This window comes from Cyprinus carpio, chromosome A15, assembly GCF_018340385.1.
Source record: "Cyprinus carpio isolate SPL01 chromosome A15, ASM1834038v1, whole genome shotgun sequence".
Classification (NCBI taxonomy): Eukaryota; Metazoa; Chordata; class Actinopteri; order Cypriniformes; family Cyprinidae; genus Cyprinus; species Cyprinus carpio.
The window spans coordinates 14,178,875-14,199,415 of record NC_056586.1 but is presented as its reverse complement, the minus strand read 5'-3'; the positions used below and the strand labels follow the sequence as shown (position 1 = coordinate 14,199,415).

The 20,541-nt window shown below is 34.6% G+C and overlaps 1 protein-coding gene across 1 annotated transcript; it reads right to left on the bottom strand.

The window, feature by feature from the left end:
• Positions 1-2,600: 2,600 nt before the first annotated feature.
• Positions 2,601-20,462, bottom strand: LOC109081837 (ubiquitin-associated and SH3 domain-containing protein B-like). The gene is made up of 14 exons (XM_042771096.1): positions 20,042-20,462; positions 10,121-10,174; positions 9,739-9,925; positions 9,453-9,651; positions 6,805-6,974; positions 6,478-6,686; positions 5,506-5,650; positions 5,237-5,357; positions 5,037-5,159; positions 4,848-4,940; positions 3,712-3,856; positions 3,522-3,628; positions 3,335-3,444; positions 2,601-3,251 (listed from the first exon to the last, which is right to left on the bottom strand). The coding sequence occupies exons 1-14, from the start codon at positions 20,167-20,169 to the stop codon at positions 3,114-3,116; spliced, it is 1,929 nt and encodes a 642-aa protein (XP_042627030.1). The 5' UTR covers positions 20,170-20,462; the 3' UTR covers positions 2,601-3,113.
• Positions 20,463-20,541: the final 79 nt, after the last annotated feature.

The window sequence follows — 20,541 nt, the reverse complement described above, 5'->3', positions numbered from 1 at the left end:
ACTACAGGGCATGCTTATCGAAGAGAACAAATATGTCTAATAGATCACATTAGCCCACAAATCACAAAGCCATATGAAAAGATACCTGAGGTTAAGCCTGGATATTTATAGATTTAATATTGCTGTCCTTAAGAAACCTAACCTTGCGTTTTGCCCTGTGGCTTAAGTGCCTGATTCAGTCTGAATCTAAAATTATATATGTGTGTATATATATATATATATATATATATATATATATATATATATATATATATATATATATATATATATATATATATATATATATGTGTGTATATATATATATATATATATATATATATATATATGTGTGTATATGTGTATATATATATATGTGTGTATATGTGTATTTTTTTTTTTTTTTTTATATATGTATGTGTATATATATATATATATATATATATGTATATATATATATATATATATATATATATATATATATATGTATATATTTATGTATATGTATTGTATGTATGTATGTATGTATGTATGTATGTATGTATGTATGTATGTATATATTATATGTATGTATGTATATATATATATGTATATATATATATATATATATATATATATATATATATATATATATATATATATATATGTATATATATATATATGAAAACAGTTGTAGTTTATACCTCAGTTTCAGTTTTTACGGCTTAAACTTAACATTAACAAGAAAAAAAAATCCTTTAATTGGATATTTGATCATTTACTGTTAGGCCTATACTCACATTTTTTGTAACTATCCACTACTGCTGACCGACTTCGACGAACTGACTAAAAATGGTGATGTACTTAAAGGGATACTCCACCCCAAAATGAAAATTTTTGACATTAATCACTTACCCCCATGTCGTTCCAAACCCGTAAAAGCTTTGTTCGTCTTTAGAACACAATTTAAGATATTTTGGAGTAATAACAGTAAATAAGAGTGTCAAGGTCCATAAAACGCATGAAAGTCATCGTCAGAATACTCCATCTGTCATCAGATGTGCAATCTGGGTTATATAATGCAAGAGGAACACTTTTTGTAAGCGAAGAAAAAAAAAATAACGACTTCATTCAACAATTCCTTTGTCAACGATCTCCTCTGTGTCTCTCCATATCACGGTATGCTGCGTATGCTCTTCTGTGTCATCCGCGCCACAAGGATGCGCTGTTTTCTTTCAAATCAAAGCTAAATACATGTAGAAACAGCACATTTTTGTGGCACGGATAATACAGAAGAGCATACGGTGATATGGAGAGACTTCTACACACTGCACGATTTTAGCAATCCTATAAGATCATCGCTGGTCACACTGTGCGACATGGATCTAATAAACTTGGGTACGACATGCATGTAGACTGTATGATGATCATAACTATTGACTCGTATGCTACGACGCACATTTCTATAGAAGAATAAAACATCATTAGCATGTGTTAGCAGTAAACAAAAAGAGCATTAAGAATCACCCTTTGACAGTTGTAGTTTTTATGTGTGCTAAAAAAAGTGGAAGCGGCGAAAGAGGAAGGAATAAGAGCTTGAGGTAAGCAGTTTTATGTTTTAGCACCATGTTGATTTCATGTCGCATTTTTACTGGTTGGTAAAATGTGGGTCGTAATTGCAAACACACTGTGCGATGATTATGCTGAATTTCTGACACTGCCAGAAAATTATTAGATAGAGGCTATCTTTGGTCGCAAGACTGTGACAACGGCCGTCTTTGAACCTCTCTCACTGTATGACATAGGACCACTGATTAGGAGCCATGATCACAGAAATCGCCACGATTGTTTCACGATGCCAATCTTTCATCTGGGACAGCTGGAAATTGTGCAGTGTGTCTCGGGCTTCACAGAACATTTGCTATTCGCAATTTCATTCCAGTTATTTCATGTTTTAATTAGGCTTTAGTAATAAAGATTATTAATAATTTTGTGACCATCCATCATTTATAAAAACAGTAATTCAGAACATAAATGCAGTTTGTAATTCCATTAAACAATGCATTGAATTAAATGCAAATTATGCGTTCAAACGATTCAACTCATAAGAACCATCCATTCACGGATCTCTAAAGGATATCATTCCTAAAAGTTCTAATAAACAAGTCACTTATAATATCAAACAAAAATGGCACCTGTTCAAAAGCAGATGCGTATTGAGTGCACGCTCAAAAACATACTGACTTGTTGTCATTTTAAATGATGGAACGTGCTTGAAATACTCATTTTTAATAGTAGGACAAGTGATATTAAATTATCTCTGATTGTAGATGTACTGCTAAATAGGGATATATTTTGTAATTCATCTAGTCAAACTACAGTACATTAAAGCTTCATTCAGTAAATTATGCTGTGTATTCACATATGAAACTCAATCAATAGTTTTAAAAATCTTTTCAACATGCTATGCTATTTTGTGATACTATAGCATATGCCCAGACACTGGTTACACTACTTTAAGATGACAAATTATGTCTGAAGTCTGATATCTCTGTCTCCTCAGAAATTTGTAGTCCAAACCAGTCACCGTTTCGGTCTGGACCAAATCCTGCTCCATATTAAATATCAAATATAATGATTGTCTGTTTAATTTATGATTATATTATTTTAATAAAGACACACTTTAGCTTTAAAGGAAAGATATTACAAATGCATTTGATATTCATTCAGCTATGCTAAAACAAACATTACACTTTTTATGCATTCAAGTTGCATTTGCAAGAGAAATGATTAAGACGTGAATGCCTCTAAGCTCTTTAACATCTCATTGCAAAATTGTAAATTTTTGCATGGCAGGAAGTGATCTTTAATCTTTACGATAAGTGCTGCATTATGCCACTGTGCATTTTGACCTGTTAAAAGTGACAGGCAATGCCCTGAGAAAGCCTTTTTAAGGCTCAGTAAACATTACCACAAATGTTCATTATTCAGTGCATCTCCTCTGTCCACCTGCAAGCAAAACCTCTGCCACATCCCGTATATTATTTGCATAACAAATCTGGAGGTGACAGATTAGATTTGTTTAAAAATATTTTCAGTTGTGTGCTTCCAGTGCAGGTAACATTTCAGTCTTTTGTGGACAGACCCTGCAGATAAGGTCATTCTTGCTGTAGAGTATCTCTCCAGCTGAAGCTGTGGTTGGGCCCGTGAGTTAAAGGAAGAATTGGTGGGTCCACTAGCTGCCAGAATCCTGAGTCCCCCTGCTCCTCACAGGCACACAGACCCAGATATGGAATCTGGACGGAAAGATTGGCTCCCATAAAGCATCATGCTTAAAGTATAAAGATCAAATGTTTAAAGTAAAATGCATGAAACTAACCTTTCTGACAACTTGCACAAAATCTTTGGGATTCTGAGGAGAAAGGCCCTGGATCTGGCGAGTGCAGGCCTCCAAAGTGGAAGCATGTCCCACAAACAGAATATTTTTTCCTGATGTAAAAAACAGGAGGGCTTTAGTAAAGATCTGTGAGGGTCAAGTACTAAAAGTAGTATTTTTAATCACTCACCCTTATTTTTGCAGTACGCCAAAATGTCTTTGGTCACCTGGTGGCTGCGACTAATGTACGTGTCATACGCCTCCGAGATGGTAAGTTTGCTAATGGGGATGTGAGGTCTGCGGAAAGGCAAACTATCGATCAGGACAGAATTTGAAATGTAAATAACTCATACAATGTATATGATTCCTCCAGTTGTTACCTGTATGTTGTGTCTACATTAAGGTTGGCCGCAGCAAGATCTGTGGGGGGTATCCAAGCAGGCAAAGATGTTCCTGTCACCCATTTAGTCCACTCAAAAAGCCCAGGCTCCACTCGAATGCTTATTCTCCCATCTTGCTGCATTCCTAGAAAATTTGCACATCACATTGGGGTCACGCAGCATTTAAATTTAAAGTAGACTAATAAAGTGAAACTGACGATAAAGATGTAGCAAAACAGCAATTTCTGACGCAGCACGGAACTTTCTGGAATATTCTAGTCTAATACAAGCTTCATTTCAGCATTCTCTAAAATCTATTGGTGTTAAATCTACCGGTGCATTGAAAAAAGTAAAATTGTAACTTAAAGGGATAGTTAAATTTTCAAAAATGAAAATTTGACCCCATGATTTACTCACACTAAAGCCATCCTAAGTGTATATGATTTTCTTCTTTCTGACGAATACAATCTGAGTTTTATTAAAAAATGTCCTGGCTCTTCCAAGCTTTATAATAGCAGTGAATGGTGGTCGAGATTTTAAAACAAAATAAAGTGCATCCATCCATCATAAAAAATTACTCCACACGGCTCCAGGGGGTTAAATTTACATTGCATTTTAACATTTTATTATTACCAGTGTTATTATGGAAACAGTTGTGCTGGTTAATATTTTTGTGGAAACCATGATACATTTTTTCAGGATTCTTTGACAGTATTTCTTTGTAATATTATACCGTTATTTACAGTCCCTTTTAGTCAATTTAATGCATCTTTGCTGTATAAATGTATTATTTTTTTCCCCTCAAAAATCTTGCTGACTGAACAATTGTGTATTTATAATATTTTAACATTTTCACAATATAAATTGGGTATTTATAATTTATAAATAATGTATTAATTTATAATAATTTAGAAATGATAATATATAATAATATATTAATAACAAAAATTTATAATAAATAAAATATATAGCTACCTTTTTTATTTTAAGTCTCTTGCAAGGTGGTTGTTATATTTTGGGCACCATGGCAACTAAAAAAAATTAAAAGCCCTGGTCTAAAAGACATTTACATGCTCCTATTGGAATTTTCCTGTAGACATGTAGACTGCCAACAGATTCCTGACTACAGTACGTACCTCTGAGGATTTCATGAGCTGTCTGGACACATCGGAGACTGGGTGAGCAGTACACAAAATCAATAGTGGTATTACTTTCCAGAAGAGCCTCACCTGGAAATGGATGGATGGATGGATAATATCAAAAGAGCATGATGGACAAATCATTTGAAGAATTCATGAGAACTTCATAACACTGAGCAGACATACCCACTATCTTAGCCTGTGTAACTCCAACCACTGTGATAGGAGTGTCCATTTCACTGTCCCTGTGTGCTCCACCCCAGGTAGGTAGTGCAGCAGGCATATTCAGGTTACTCCTCACGTACCTGCCTACAGGAAGACAACCTGAGCTCGCAAAATAACTGTATCATGCGAGCGAGGCACCATGACCCATCTGTTCAGATTACCTTTAGAGTCAGAACACTGTGAGAGCCAGTGTTTCCCAAACACAACATCCATTCTTTCTCCATGACGACATATAAACAGGGTCCTTTTAGGGGTCCGAGACTGGATGTTGGAGCGCAACACCTATCATCAAAAGCACAAAATAAATCACTCAAATCATTAGTATCTACACAAACCCAAGTTTTTTTTTTTTTTTTTATCCAACTCAAACTCAACAATGAAAAATGTTGGAAATGTTACTTTAATTGCTGTAATGTATAGTAATAGGCACCTGCATAGGTTGGCAAATAACACTCAAGATAGCAGACTCTCCCAGTTTTGAGTTTTCAAAGCATCGAATGTTGAACAGTCCATCCAGTGATTTGCTCTCCTTGCAACCCTTTTCCGAAGGGGAAGTACAAAAGAAGGAGTGTGACCTGTTTAAGGAGCATAGATATAAATGCACTGCAAAACTTAACAATTTCTTAAAATTTAAGACATTTATTATTCATTCAGACTGTGAGAATGAGATTACAATGATAAAGGAAAGATTTTTTAATGTGGTGTTAGCCACAGAGTGTTTTTTTTTTTTTTTTTAATGTATTTACTTTTAATTTTGGAGTTTTAATTTGAAGTTTGTTTAAATTGCTTAAAGGGATAGTTCACCCCTGTTAGTTCACACTTTCACTGTATGGACAAAAAACACCAAAATATTTTTCACATTATTATTATTTTGTGTGTGTTTATCACAGACGAAAGAAGGTCATAAAGTGTATGAATGACAAGAGGATGACTGCCTACAATATAACAGGCAAAAAAAAAACAAACAAAAAAAAACCAGTATGTTAAAAAAAACTATGTCTGAATTGATAGTATTCAAAAAATAGTAGGCGAAAAGTTCCTGGATGAACGAGTAGTTCTGGCAAGATTCTGAAGTGCACATCCAGTGGACACTTTACTATCCCATGAAGCCACAGAAGAGGATTTGTGAAGGACAGTACAGTAAAGCGATGCAACTGAGGCTCATAGGTCACATGACAGTGACAATGCCAAATGTAGTAGATCCAAATTAAATTCATACTAAACATGATTGTGATCACTTATTCAAAAGAAGTACTACTCAGAGAGTAGATTTCAGATATAGCCGATGAGTACATTTTAGGTGAACTTTCCCTTGAACCCCAAGTAGGCGCAACCAATACTGATAAGTCTCGCTGATGCTGAGAACTGATCAGACTTACAGCACATCATTTGGAGAACTTACCCATGGAAGACCCACGTGTCAGACTCATCAGCAGGGCTCACATAGTTCTCAGGCAGCAGTCCAGAGGCGCCTGTACCCAGAGACGTGCCGTACACCCAGCCCTCACTAGTGCTCATTTGCTCCACTGTAGAGGAGAAGATAAAGTCTCCTGGTACCAGTTCCAGCTCATCGTCATTCTGAGGAGTGTAGGGGTACATCACTCGCAAAGTCTGACAATGAAACAGAGGCAGGTCTGCATTAAAGTGCATTAATGTGAACTAGCAAAACATTTAGACTGAGAGGGAAAACTGTAGGTTTTAAACAAATAAGGCTTAATATGGGCCTCACCTCATGATTTGCAAATCGCATGTCTCGTGAGAAGAGGGCTGCAAGCCAATCACAACCCAGCTTGACCTCAATCCCTCTTGCCAGCTTTTCCAAGGAAGAATAATGATTGGTTGGGAAGTGATATGCTAGAGTCAAATGAAGCTGCTTTTTATGGGGTTCCACGTGAACATCTATGAAATAAATAAATAGAGTTAGGAGCATTTTTATGAATTTATTCTCTATTCAAATACACAGCATTTTGATCAATGAATCAGTATCGGTTCATTTCATCTGAACAGGATTTAAACAGATAAAACATCCAGAATGTTTAATTTAGTTTATCTTTGAAAAACATAGATTTAAAGTGACAGTTCACTCAAAAATAAAAAATTCTGTCACCATTTACTCACCCTCATGTCTTTCTTTTTTTCAGTAAATAATAAGTAAATAAATAAATAAACCTGAACATATTTGCTGCTCTTATCCATACATTGAAAGGATATAGGGTTCTGGGATGTCAACTATAAAAAAGGACAAATAAGCACCATCAAACAAACAACTAAATAAATAAATAATACTTGTTTGCTATATTATGTGCACTATAAGTGTTTTCTAAAGCCTTATCAGTCCCTCCAGGATTTCACATAACTTTTTTCAGATTTTTTTCTGTGGTGATATTTGCGGCATTTCTTATTTTTTTGCAGTGAAAATATACACAGACAACATTCTTCTAACAGCGTTATGACTTTTTTGACTTCAAGAAACATTGTAGGGCTCCAGAGTCCAGACTAATGTTTGAGGACACCAGCACTAGTGGCATTAAGTTCTACAGAAAGTGGCACCACCACATGACAGTAAAGCACTCACCCTAATCGCACATGTACATCTCAGAGACATCTATTTAATGTCTGCATTTACATATGCAAGCTGTATTTTTAAGAGTGGTTGTTCATCTGTAGTATGTCTCTAAGATGTTTCCTGTCAGATGTCAAACAGACATTTATTATAACACATGTAAAACTGCTTCTGAGACGTTTATCAGATTACACAGCAGATGTTTCTCAGATCTTCAGCAGACGTCTTACAGATGTACTTGTGCTGTTTACGTAGTTGAGGTGCAGATAAAATTAACTTTTATTACTGTAATCCATAATCTCTCTCTCTCTCTCTCTCTCTCTCTCTATATATATCTATATATATATATATATATATATATATATATATATATATATATATATTAGGGAGTGGAAATGGCCTATAAGTAGTTGTCTGCAGCCACAGTGGTAATTTAATATCTTTCTTTTTTTTTTTTTTTTTTTTTAAATAAGTGTGTTTTTTCCTACATCTAGAAACTTTTAGTTTTATAAATGAGGGTTATTTTTGAATGATTGTGTTATATCGTCACATTAAAAATAACTTTCAAATTCTGTAATAATTAAAAGTGGGAAAAGTTGTGTGAAGAATTTAAAATCACTCGAAAACATAAGACCATTTCTGCCACAAGCTGTTCATGTAGTTTTACTGTTAAATCCATGGTGAATGGTGGTGGTGATTTGTGTTTATTGAACTGTTTTTCCTGGTCTCCACATCAGTGGCGTTTGTTCTGATATCAGCTTTAGCAGAATTCTGCGCTGAATTTGAATGCTTCTGACGATTTCACAGAGATGTTATTGATTCTGTGGCGAATTCGACTGCTTTCTTCACTGTATCTCCCAGCGCTGTGTATAACGGTGTCGCGTGATCGAGATCAGCCCACGGCTCTGGCCCAAGCAGATGAACGGTCTGCACTACGTAGCGCGGATTCGTTCCGCTTTCGGTTCGTTTATCCAATGTAGCTCTTGTAAATCGGTCATGATGAGAACGCAAGGCTGTTAATTCCATTTTTGGAACTGAAAAACAACCTTCCTTTGACTGAGTGCGCGTTGCGATGACGTAAAGGGAGGCATCTAAGACCAAAATCTGCGAAAATCTTTGCTTGATTTTGCGATAAATTTAGCGATCGCAAAATCCTGCTGGACTGCCTTATGATAGCTTGTGTGAAGAACAGAACAGTGTTATTTTAGCATTTGCATACTATTATAATTTACTAATAATAATAATAATAATATATATATATATATATATATATATATATATATATATATATATATATATATATATATACTAAAAATGATTTACTATTAGGCATATAATATTTTCAGTTTTCATTTTAATTTTAGTTTAAGTTTTAATCATTTTGTTATGTGTTTTTTTAATTTTTCAGTTTTAGTTTTAGTAATTTTAGGACAAACTTATTTGCAAAGGCAACATTTCTAATTTTCTTTTTTTTTAAAGTTTGCTGTACATCTATATACATCTATATACATCTATATACATATATATATATATATATATATATAGTTTTAGTTAGCAGTAACAACACAGAACAGAACAAATCTCTTGCCATTATTCGCTGAGAATTTCAGTTTTGTAAATACCCTGCTTTCATAATATTGTAAAAAGCAGCTTGGACAATCTGCTTAATTTCTTAATTTATGTTCTAAGAAAGAAAGAAAGTCAGTCATACAGGTTTGGAATGACATGAGGATGAGTAATGAGCTGATTAGAAAAAAAACGTGAGCACTATGCAGGCACCATCTGTGACAAATATTCTGATCACGCCTCCCCACCAGCTTTAGCAGCAGCCTCCACCGCGAAGTCAGCCGCAAACTTCTTCAGCGACTCAGCCACCTGCTCCTCCACGAAGAGGCCTATGAAGTTGGTGGAGGTGTAGAGCTCCAATGGCAGGGGGCTGGGGAAGCGTCCTCTCCACTGATTCACTGCAGACTGCAGAGCTTCACACAGAGCCACTAGTTTACTGTCTGGACACTACAAATACATAAAATAAAGAAATGTACAAAATTCTGCAACATAAGAATAAGACATCAAGATAAAAACAAAAAGATTGTGACTCACCATAAAGAACTGGCAGAGTGTGATGTGTGGGAATATGTTGTGAGCTTTGTTTTTTCCACAAGTCAAGCGAGACTGCTGCCAGAAATGAGAAAGCTGGTTTTGTAAAGGCCCACTGGGGCGCAGATACAGCACATACTCTCTGGGTAAAGGTTCATCCAGGAAAGGGTCATCCAAATGAGAGAAAAGCCTATAGGGACACATGCACATGATCATGAACACTACACCCAGCTAAACCAGCAAATAGAGCCTGTGTAATTTTAACTGTCAACAAGAAATTCGATTGTTTCATGTATAGAACTTCTGGATTGCCTCAAATGAACCACTAGAGGGTGGTACTATTCCTCAAGAAGAGCCAATTCAAGCAGGGTTTAGGAAAGCTTACCAGTCACATGCAAACTGAACACTTCTGCCTCCAGTTGATGCCAGAGCTTTCAATCTGTAAAGACAGCATATTTTAGAATTGCCAGGAGCTACAAGTGAGGATCATTCATTCTGCATTGAAAATCAAAGAATGATATAGGAATACAGATAGAACATTTAAAAAATTTGGACTGTACTTTGGTGCCTTGCCTTTATTTCAAAGAAAGAAAGAAAGAAAGCATGTTGTGCTACGTAGGCCTGAGTGAGACAACATGTTTGAATTCTATGAGTGGTCACATAAGAGCAAAGGTGCACTTATATTTTCCGATGGACTGTGTGTCATTTTTGAATCGACTATGTGCTCACACTATGACTCCATATGGTGAAGTCTGTGGAAAACATGTGTAAAATGAGATTTCTAACATGTGAACTGGAGAAGAAGCTGCGTGAGAGCTGATCTTCACACTTCTCTCACACATCAGTGTCTCTTACACACTGCGGTTGCTTCTTGAAGTGAGAATACATCACGCTTAAAAAAGCATAAAGATTTTTAGAATGAACTTTAAATGGAAAATGTTTCAGTATTCAATGCAACTAATTATCTAACTAAGCTAACTGAGACTTGTTATAGCACTTGCATATCATTGCTCACTTGTTGACTTTGATTACTTCCATTGTCCTCATTTGTAAGTCGCTTTGGATAAAAGTGTCTGCTAAATGACTCAATGTAAATGTAATGTAAATGTAAATTTAAAATAATGTTTGGACACACAACCTCATATAAATAACAATAAGATATGGGACACATTTCTGTCTTCATTTTAAAAGTTAATAAATCTATGCACTAAAATATAGTTAGTTGGACTTTTCAAAGTTGTACATAAAACAAAAAATTACTGGAAAAGGCCTATTTTTTTAAGAGAAAATACTATTTCAGTCTTTGTACTTCAAAATTGTATCTTAAATTCAATATGCTACTTGCCATTTCTTTGTAATTATGTGCGAAATTTACTAGCAATTTCTGAGTGAAAACGATTTCTACACCAGAATTTTTTTTTTTTTTTCAGTATTACAGTAACAAATCTGTGACCCATTTCTGGGCCATGACCTACCAGTTAGGCTACACAGTGACTCCAGAACAAGGGCTCTTTTTTTATTTTCTCCCTGTTTAAATACTGCAATGGACTTAATAAACCAGGAGGTTTCATATGGCAGACATTTAAGGTGACATTTATTTTTATTTTTAAACAATATTTCAATATGCATAATTGCAATATTTTTCCTTTAAAAAAATTACATTTTTAAATCAAGATAAAAAACAAAACAAAAAAAAAAAAAACCACACACGCCACGTCATGTCTTTAGATATGGCAGACATTTAAATTGATATTTTTACTTTTAAACAATTTTGCAATATTCATAAAAAAAAACTAAAAAAAAAAAAAAAAAATTGTGCTATAATAAATGTTGTTCTCAACTAAAATACATGCTCCTCATTTAACAGCTTCATGAATAATAAGATAATATTTGTAACCTGTAAGACGTTCAGTCATGAAAATTGTTTCGTAAGTATGATAAAGAATACGCTTGTTTGTCATTTCCAGAAAGCCTGGAACTTGATATAATTAGAGGAAAAGGTAATGATTTGATCAGCATTTGTGTGACCAAATGACCATCCCATTGAACCTGAAATGGTTTCTGTTCCGAAAGCTCAACCGAATGAGACAAAGACTGTGGTTACAAGGTACTGTATAGTGTATTAGTGTTTCAGCCTGTGTGAACAGGTCATAATAAGACCTCACATAGCCTCTTTTTAACTATTACCACTGAAGCAGAACCTCAGGGTATACCAGGACTTCCCCTGAGCTCTGCTCTGCAGCTACCTCAAACAGGAAATAGTTCACCAAAGGCCACGGCTAGTCTGTATGTGTGTTTGCTGTAAACCTGATCTCTTAGAATAAAGAATTAAGTTCACAACATTGTAGAAAGCAGAAGCAAGAATAGGGTTTACCAGATATGATAACATGACAACATAGCAAGAAAGGCAAATGAGAGTTAAAAACAGACTTCCCTGTGACTGCCTAAAATTTTTTTTTTTCCAAAACAAAGCATAGCCCAGCAAACAAATTTTGTCTTTGTTTCAAAGTACAGTAGATCTCTTACACCTCTAATGAAATAAAATAAAATTTGTTATATGTTTTTGCAATATTATTTGTCAATTGGAAATATTTATTAGATTTTATTATTTTTTATTACAATTTTGAGTATGAGAAAGGCGCATCGCGAATAAAATGTATTATTATTATTATTATTTACTGAGGATTAATTAACAGCAGTCAACAAGTGGCATCTGATAAATAAATGACCAGATATTAAAAACAGATGCTCTAAAAAAGAGATTATGAAAATACAATCAAACATTTAAATTTATAATATTGCTGATCGCTCAACAACATGCAAACTATTACATTACATATGAATGATGAATGGGATTTTTATTCAACAAAATATAGAAGTGTGCTTTACCATCCACAAGAATGAGCACTGGCCTGAATACTGTATTCATATTAGCTACATTTTCAGGTGATTTTGTGCCAAAATATCAGAGTTTGATTGGGCTCTTGGTCTTTCACAACAACAACAAAAAAGACACAAAAGGCATTTTGTCCTATTTAGTTTTTGATGTTTTTGTTGTTGTTATTTTAAATATATAATATAATATAATATAATATAATATAATATAATATAATATAATATAATGGTAAGACTGACACAATATGGTTAGATGTTATTGTTTGCATTTAACATGTTTTATCAAAACAGATCTGCACCTTTTAATAGTAAAAGCAGCCTAGATCAAGTCATCTGTAACTAATCCATCCATAATAGTTAAAAAAAAAAAAGTTAAAAGTTAACATGGGCATAACAGAACAAATTCGTTTCTCATTAAATGGAAAATGCTCTTGAAAACATTAATTTTTAGCATGCATACCAAGTGTGATGGTGAAAACAACCACCCATTAAAGTTTGAAGTAGGTCATAATGCTTGAAGTAATATTTTCCCTTTAACAAAAACAAATATGCATTTTAAATCAAGATAAAAAAAAAAAAACTGAATAACCGCCCACACAAGCCACACTCACAACCTGTCACGCTTTAGACGCCTTTTTATGTCTTACAAACTATTTCCAATTCACCCTGTATTACTCATGTACAATTTGATAAAGTTGCAATGGGGTGATTCTTTACAAATTCCGGTGACATATACTATAATGAATCAAATATGACTGAACATGGAAAGCTGTGATCAGCAAGTCTTCCACCTATATATGGCTCAATGAATTTGCACATCTACATCCACAAGTGTATTGAGCAAAAATGTGCAGTAGATGTAAAATGGAGAAGAGAAAAATTTCGTTTTTACATTTGCATTTCATAATAATTATCAATAATTTGACCATTTAGCACTACTGCTTTTCTGCCACAGCTCACTAACAAGAACAACATCTTTTGTGTTGTATTTCTGATATATGACATATAAATGATCTAAAGGAGATAATATTTTGTGGATATTCATACCATGACTTGCAATAGCTTTTGCTGTCATAACCCAATTACAATTACTCAGTTCTTTTTTTTGTCCTTATTTAATGATGCATACAAATGTTTTCTATAAATCACTCCAGATAATCTCCATAAAGTGTCTTTTCATAATCATCCAGCTGACCAACCACGCATGAACAACACACCTTTAACTCGCTCTTTGGGGAAATCCCACGGCTCAGACCTCTGCATCCCTTAGTTTCCTGTTTGCAAACCTTCCGTTTAGCCTGATCCTTTGCCAAGACACTCAAGAGAGTCATTGCAATCCAAAACAACGCTTTCAAAAACTAATTTTACAGACAGATCCTCCAATGTCTACAGTGTATTTTAAAAGATTGACTACTGCCGTACTGGACTCATGGAAGTTGATTAAGGTTATTCAAATGATCAAGGACACCTAAACAGTAACATATTTAAAAAGTCTGGGATTTTTTTAATAGAAATTAATACTTTTATTTAGCAAGGATGCATTAAATTAATGAAGTGAGAGTAAAGACATTTATAATGTTTTAAAAGATTTATATTTCAAATAAATGCTATTATTCTGAGCTTTCTATTCATAATCCTGATAAAAAAGAATCACAGTTTCCACAAAAAATTCTTTCTTGAGCAACAAATTAGCATATTAGAATAAATTATGAAGGATCATGTGACACTGAATAAGTTACATTTTAAAATAGATTAAAAAAAGAAAATGGTTATTTTAAAATGTAATAATATTTCACAATATTACTGTTTTTACTGTACTTTTGATCAAATAAATGCAGACACAATCAATAATCCTGTCCCTATAACTCCAATTTTGTTTTTCCAAAACAATATCCAACATAGCAAAGGGTAGAGCTGTATCCTTGTGTGTCTTCCAGAGCTTGAATCTGAGCAGGAGGGTGGAAGGACACACAGCCCTCATTCTGGCAACTGCACAACCGCCACAGATGGTGGACTCCCAAATGAGAGAACACACACTGATACAGGCCCCTTATAAACAGTGGAGGAGTGGAAGAGTAGGCTGACTTTATAACAACTGCCTTTGTGGATCCCAATCTTGTGCCTGTGTCTATAAGAGGTTCGCTCGTGTGCTGGACTACATCTGTTTCCTTTATCCCAGCAGCCACTGAGGGAGCTGAGCCAAAGAGGAAGAAGAAAAAGATACGATTGATCTCACTGAGCAAGAGCAACAAACAGACGCTATCCTACAAGCCCTAAGGCCCACAAGACCAGCTGCCATCTCTGCCACATAGTGGACCAACGAAGGGAAGAGCGCACAGCTGTCCATCCCAAAATATGGCTAGCCAACACCTACAGGGCTGTCGGCAAATGTGGCCAAACAGACGGCCCACTTGTTCACACAGAACATCACATAAGAACCATGAAATGCCTCCTCACAGGCTGTAAGGGACATAACGTGGCCTTTTAATATGGAAGATGATCAGGATCTCTGTATTTGTGCAATGGGAGATCATGGTCTCTATCTCATCTCCAGCACTGCGCGTCATATTTCAGGAAGGAAGTTGATGACATTTACACAGCATGACCCTGAGACAAAACCACAGTGATGCGGCGTTATTATATGCACAGACTGACTACTGGTAAATGCTACCATATGATGAGACAGTAATGATGATATACAGATGAGCAACAGAATAACGAGAAGACCTAGTCAGTGTATTCAGACTTAACGGTTCACCCAAGAATTAAAATTCTGTCATCGCTTACTCACCCTCATGTTGCTCCAAACTGGTATGACTTTCTACTGTGAACACAAAGAGGAAATTTTAAAGAATATCTATGATTTTTTTTTATGTTATGAAAGTAAGGGGACTAGAGCGGTCAAGCTCCAAATTGACAAAATTCACCATAAAAGTGGTCAAAATTACTCATACACTACAAATTTACACTGTTTTTCACTAAAAATATTGACATCCACCATAATTTAAACTGTCATGAACTTGAGTTCATGATAGAAGTTGGGATGTTCAACTTGTGAATGAATCAAATCTTTCCAAATTCATCTGTTAAACAGTTCACAAAAACTAGTCTGAATGATTTTACTGATCAGAATGATCTTTGACTTCCCTATGATTCTATGGATTGAAATGATACTCCTGATAGGAAAGATATGATCAAAATTATTCTACTGATCAAAATGATACTGATTTGAATGATTCTAATGATAGGAATGATTCTACTGATCGGAATTATTCTACACAGTTGAATGATTCTACTGATCTGAATGATTGGCATCATAATGATTCAAATGATCAAATGGTACTGAATGGAATAATTTTACTGATCAGAATAATTCTACTGATCAGTTAATAATGACTTAAATTTCAATACTTTTCTCACATAAAGTCAGATTGACTATTTTTATGGCGTTTTTATTTTATTTTTATCATTTTGAAGCTCGACTTTTCCAGTCCTTATTCAATTTCATTATATGGAAAAGAGTGATTTTATTATTATTATTTTTTTTAAATAATAATTCTAATTTTGTTTTCCACTGAAGAAAGAAAGTCCTACATGTTTGGAACATCATCAGGGTGAAAAAAGGATGACAGAATTTTCTGTTTTCATCAATCTTCAAAAAAAAAAAAAAAAAAAAAAATCCCATGCAAAATATCCTTGTGATCAGTTCCAAATGCAACAGGACCAAAAAAAAAAAAGAAGAAAAAAAAGAAGAAAAAAAAGATTCTTCCCACACAAGACTAAGTGCACATCAACTACATGCTTTCATTTTGAACAGCTGCATAGTCTTGGGTTTTCTCATTTATGTGCCAGAATAAGAATAGAAAAAATAAAAACACCTTGTGACTTACAAATCATTCATGCTGTAATGAGCACAGATGTTCCTCCTCATGTTACAGGACACAATTAGCATCCTGTAACATTGAATTGATCGGTATGATGGAAGTCATATCTCAGTCGATTCAGTCAGGTAGGAGCAGTGGTGTAATGTAACGAAGTAATAATACTTTGTTACAGTACTTGAGTATTTTTTTGGGAGTATCTGTACTTTACTTGAGTTTTTACATTTTAGCCAACTTTTACTCCACTACATTTCCTAATTAAAATGTATAGGCCTACTTTTACTCTGATACATTTCCCTGCAGCATATTCATTACTTATTAAAAAATAGTCAGAAGTCAGAAGAACACTGACTGCAGGAAAAAAGGTTTGACGAATCAGTGGTCTGGAGCTTGCAAGATAGACCCCTAAAAAACACCTTTGCCCATGTGCAAACAAGAGTGCGCACAACCGCGGATGATTCATTTTCCACTCATGTCGAGGCTGGGGTGTGCGATATACAGTCTATCTTCTGTGATAATATGGTGTGCAATCTGACATTATGAAGTAGGCTATATCACCAAATCACACAGAGTGCATGCACGTTGATTTATTAGTCTATTAAAACTCAAAATTTCGGACAGCAAAAATGGACGGTGTTTACTTATTGAATAAATTATTTTGTGTATTGGTGTAATGCAATGTGTTTATGTGGTTAAAGGTTAATTTTATATATATATATATATATATATATATATATATATATATATATATATATATATATATATATATATATATATATATATATATATATATATATATTCCACATACTGTACAATTATTGTTTCTCCTCTATGCCCTGCCTTTCTGAAACATGTCGATTTTTATGAAGCTCATCATTCTAAAAGCAAGGTTTGCTCTGACTGGCCAGCTTTCCAGTGCATTGTGATTAGCCAAATACCTCAAGCATGTGATGGAAATGTTATGCCCCCTTACCATAATGTGATGCCGTGTCCCGGCGCGACAAGACAAAAACCAATAAAACCCATTTTAAACGAGGCATTTGTTGCATCCAGTGGGAACATAATTACGGATTATAATGACTTATACTGTCCTTTTACACATCGCATATCACGCTGCGTAAACATAAAACCATGTCTGCATTTGTGCTCAGAGAAATGACAAACAACAAGTGCTACTCTACACTGCTCAAAACTTGCATTTGAATCATCAGTGGCAAATTCTTTAAATATGAGAAACATACTTACAGGCTGTGAGTCAGAAGTGCCAGACTGTCCTTGCAAAGGTGGAATTGCCCCACTTTATAGAAATAACCTTTGTCTGCAGCATTGCAGGCTACTCTCCCAGGAAACAGTCCTCCATAAAAATGCGCTGCACACATCTGAATATTTGGGTTGAACTGTTCTGGAACAGTATTGTAAATACAACTTAACCACTGATTTCTAGTTGTGTCCTCTTTTGGAAGGCCAAACAAAGTAGTTTTCTATTTCACAATGAAATACACAGCGTCTACACAACATGGTGGCCGCAGCAGCAACAATACAACAGCGAGAATCAAAGTTACTCACCCTTTCCTTGTGTGAACATTTGACCGATGTTATGCAAATCTTACCACACAGTAACGTAGACATGGGGGCGCGTTTAAATGAGGCGTTTTATGAGGAAGTGTACGAGTCTTAACTGTTCTAAAAAGTTACGTTTGGGTTTGAGTCTTTGCAACTTTAGGGATCTAATCTATGCATGAACAGCTTGTAACACTCCAAAGAGAAAGGAAAACATGAAATTGCATCATATGACCCCTTTAAATTATTTCAAATATCAGTATTCAACGTTTTAAGTTAATACATTAGGCCTATTTATGCATCTGTAACTGCAGGTTAAATGCATCTATGTCCCCTCTGAGATACATTAAACTGTAGGCTAAATGCCATTTCATATCCAGATTCCAGAAATGATTTCTTATGTTGGAATGAAAGACACAAGGTACCGGATGAAGTGCTTCTTATTATTCACCCAAAAATACAAAATGGAATATTATATATATATATATATATATATATATATATATATATATATATATATATGCTTATTTTACATTTTGCATTTACTTGTACTTTTTACTTTCAATACTTAAGTTTGTTGAAGATTTTCGTACTTGCGTACAATAACTATCAAGAAAAAAAATATCAAAAGACTTTTACTCAAAGTCATTTTGGGGAGTGCAGAGTATGCTAGGCATATGGGCCCATCTGCATGCATGGGGGGGCCCCCAAACTTTGGAATTATTATTAATGAATTAAGTGACGTGACATACAGCCAAGTATGGTGACTCATACTCAAAATTCATGCTCTGCATTTTACCCATCCAAAGTGCACACACACAGCAGTGAACACACACCCGGAGCAGTGGGCAGGCATTTATGCTGCGGCGCCCGGGGAGCAGTTGGAGGTTCGGTGCCTTGCTCAAAGGCACCTCAGTCGTAATATTGCCACGACTTCCCCTAGTATTAAAATTCATTTTTTTTATTAAATGTTATCTTCTATACAAACACCTTTTTAACATTAAAAGGGTAGTAAATTAAAATATCAATTTGCAAAATATAGAAATGATTAGTGAAAGTGAACTTGCTCTACTGTAACAACACAAGACGTTAATGTCACAAAGAAGAACATGATATATAGAAAGAGGCACTTCTTCGGGTGCCCGAAGCAAAAATGTAAAAAAAAAAAAAAAAAAAAAAAAAAAAAAAAGGAGTGAAAAGGATGAAAAATGATTTTACAAATTGGGTATCAAAATAAACATAATATTGGTTGTGATAATTCCAGTAATGGAAAATTAACTAATTATAGTAATTTCTTTATTTTTAATGCCTTATGTAATGTAATTATTAAAAAAAATAAAATAAAGGGGGCCAACTGTTCATGGCACACATCAGGGCAACTGACAAGTCTAAATGCTCTTAACTCTGAGAGTCTTTCACAGGAAATCAGGGCAGTCCAGTGTCGTTATGTGGGTCAATACATCCATAAAGGAGACAGGAAAAGCATATTAATAACTCCTACGACTACATGACTACACTTAACACATGTTAGTTAATACAAAAGCATAAGCGCCTTTACATACATTATCTTTATTTCAATATTATAAAATATCTGACAAATACAATAACACATGAAAAAAGGCGAATGTATATCGTTTTTCATATTTTGTTACTTTTTATTTGCTCTTTATATATATATATATATATATATATATATATATATATATATATATATATATATATATATATATATATATATATATGCAAACCACAGACTAGAAACCATTTGCAGTGCAGGAAAACCATTGTTTTCAGTTTCGTGACTTTATACAGACTTAAAATCAATGACAATTTAATTAGGTTCAACAACGTGTTGAGACGCCCTACGTATTAACTCTTAAGGAACGAAACGTTTTCGCAATTTATATAACGTTAAAATAAAAATTTGTTTTAAGAAGAACGCCATTATGTGTGATAGATATGGCACTTACGCTCTGTGCTGAGGAAATCCCATCGAAAGCAGCACGTCCAGATTGGATCCATGTTTGACAGAGACGCAACTGTTCTGTCTCAGTCTGCGCGGAATAATCTTTGAGTAAAGATCCTCCTTAGCTGCCATCCTTCAGTCCCATCAAATGATACTGACGATAGTCGAAGACGACACACATCCACATCTGCTTATTTAGCGATTTACACTACAAGCATAATCGTCCCTCCTCCTGACAGCGGCAGTGTATGTTTGTATACAGTACTCATACAGTAGATTAACGAGCTACTGATAATGGCTGTGTTTCAAAAACCGATCGAGCTGCCTTCATACTAAACAGCATTTTGGACATCATAGGTGGGTTTCAAATAAGAACACGGCGGCACATTTGAGCAACGCGCTTGTATGCCCAAAAATGCGAAGTAGGCAGGTCACGAGGTTTTGAGACACAGCCCGTGTGTCAAACACTGATAACTAGCAGTAGACTCGTCATGCTTGACACTA

What these genes read in the sequence shown, in the direction of transcription:
- LOC109081837 (XM_042771096.1), bottom strand. Translation starts at nt 20,169, where the DNA reads ATGGCAGCTAAGGAGGATCTTTACTCAAAGATTATTCCGCGCAGACTG. An exon ending in AGCTCATGAAATCCTCAGAG is followed by an intron (nt 3,857 to 4,847) that starts GTACGTACTGTA and finishes CAAATTTTCTAG; the next exon opens with GAATGCAGCAAGATGGGAGA. An exon ending in TTGTGCAAGTTGTCAGAAAG is followed by an intron (nt 3,252 to 3,334) that starts GTTAGTTTCATG and finishes CTTTCCGTCCAG; the next exon opens with ATTCCATATCTGGGTCTGTG.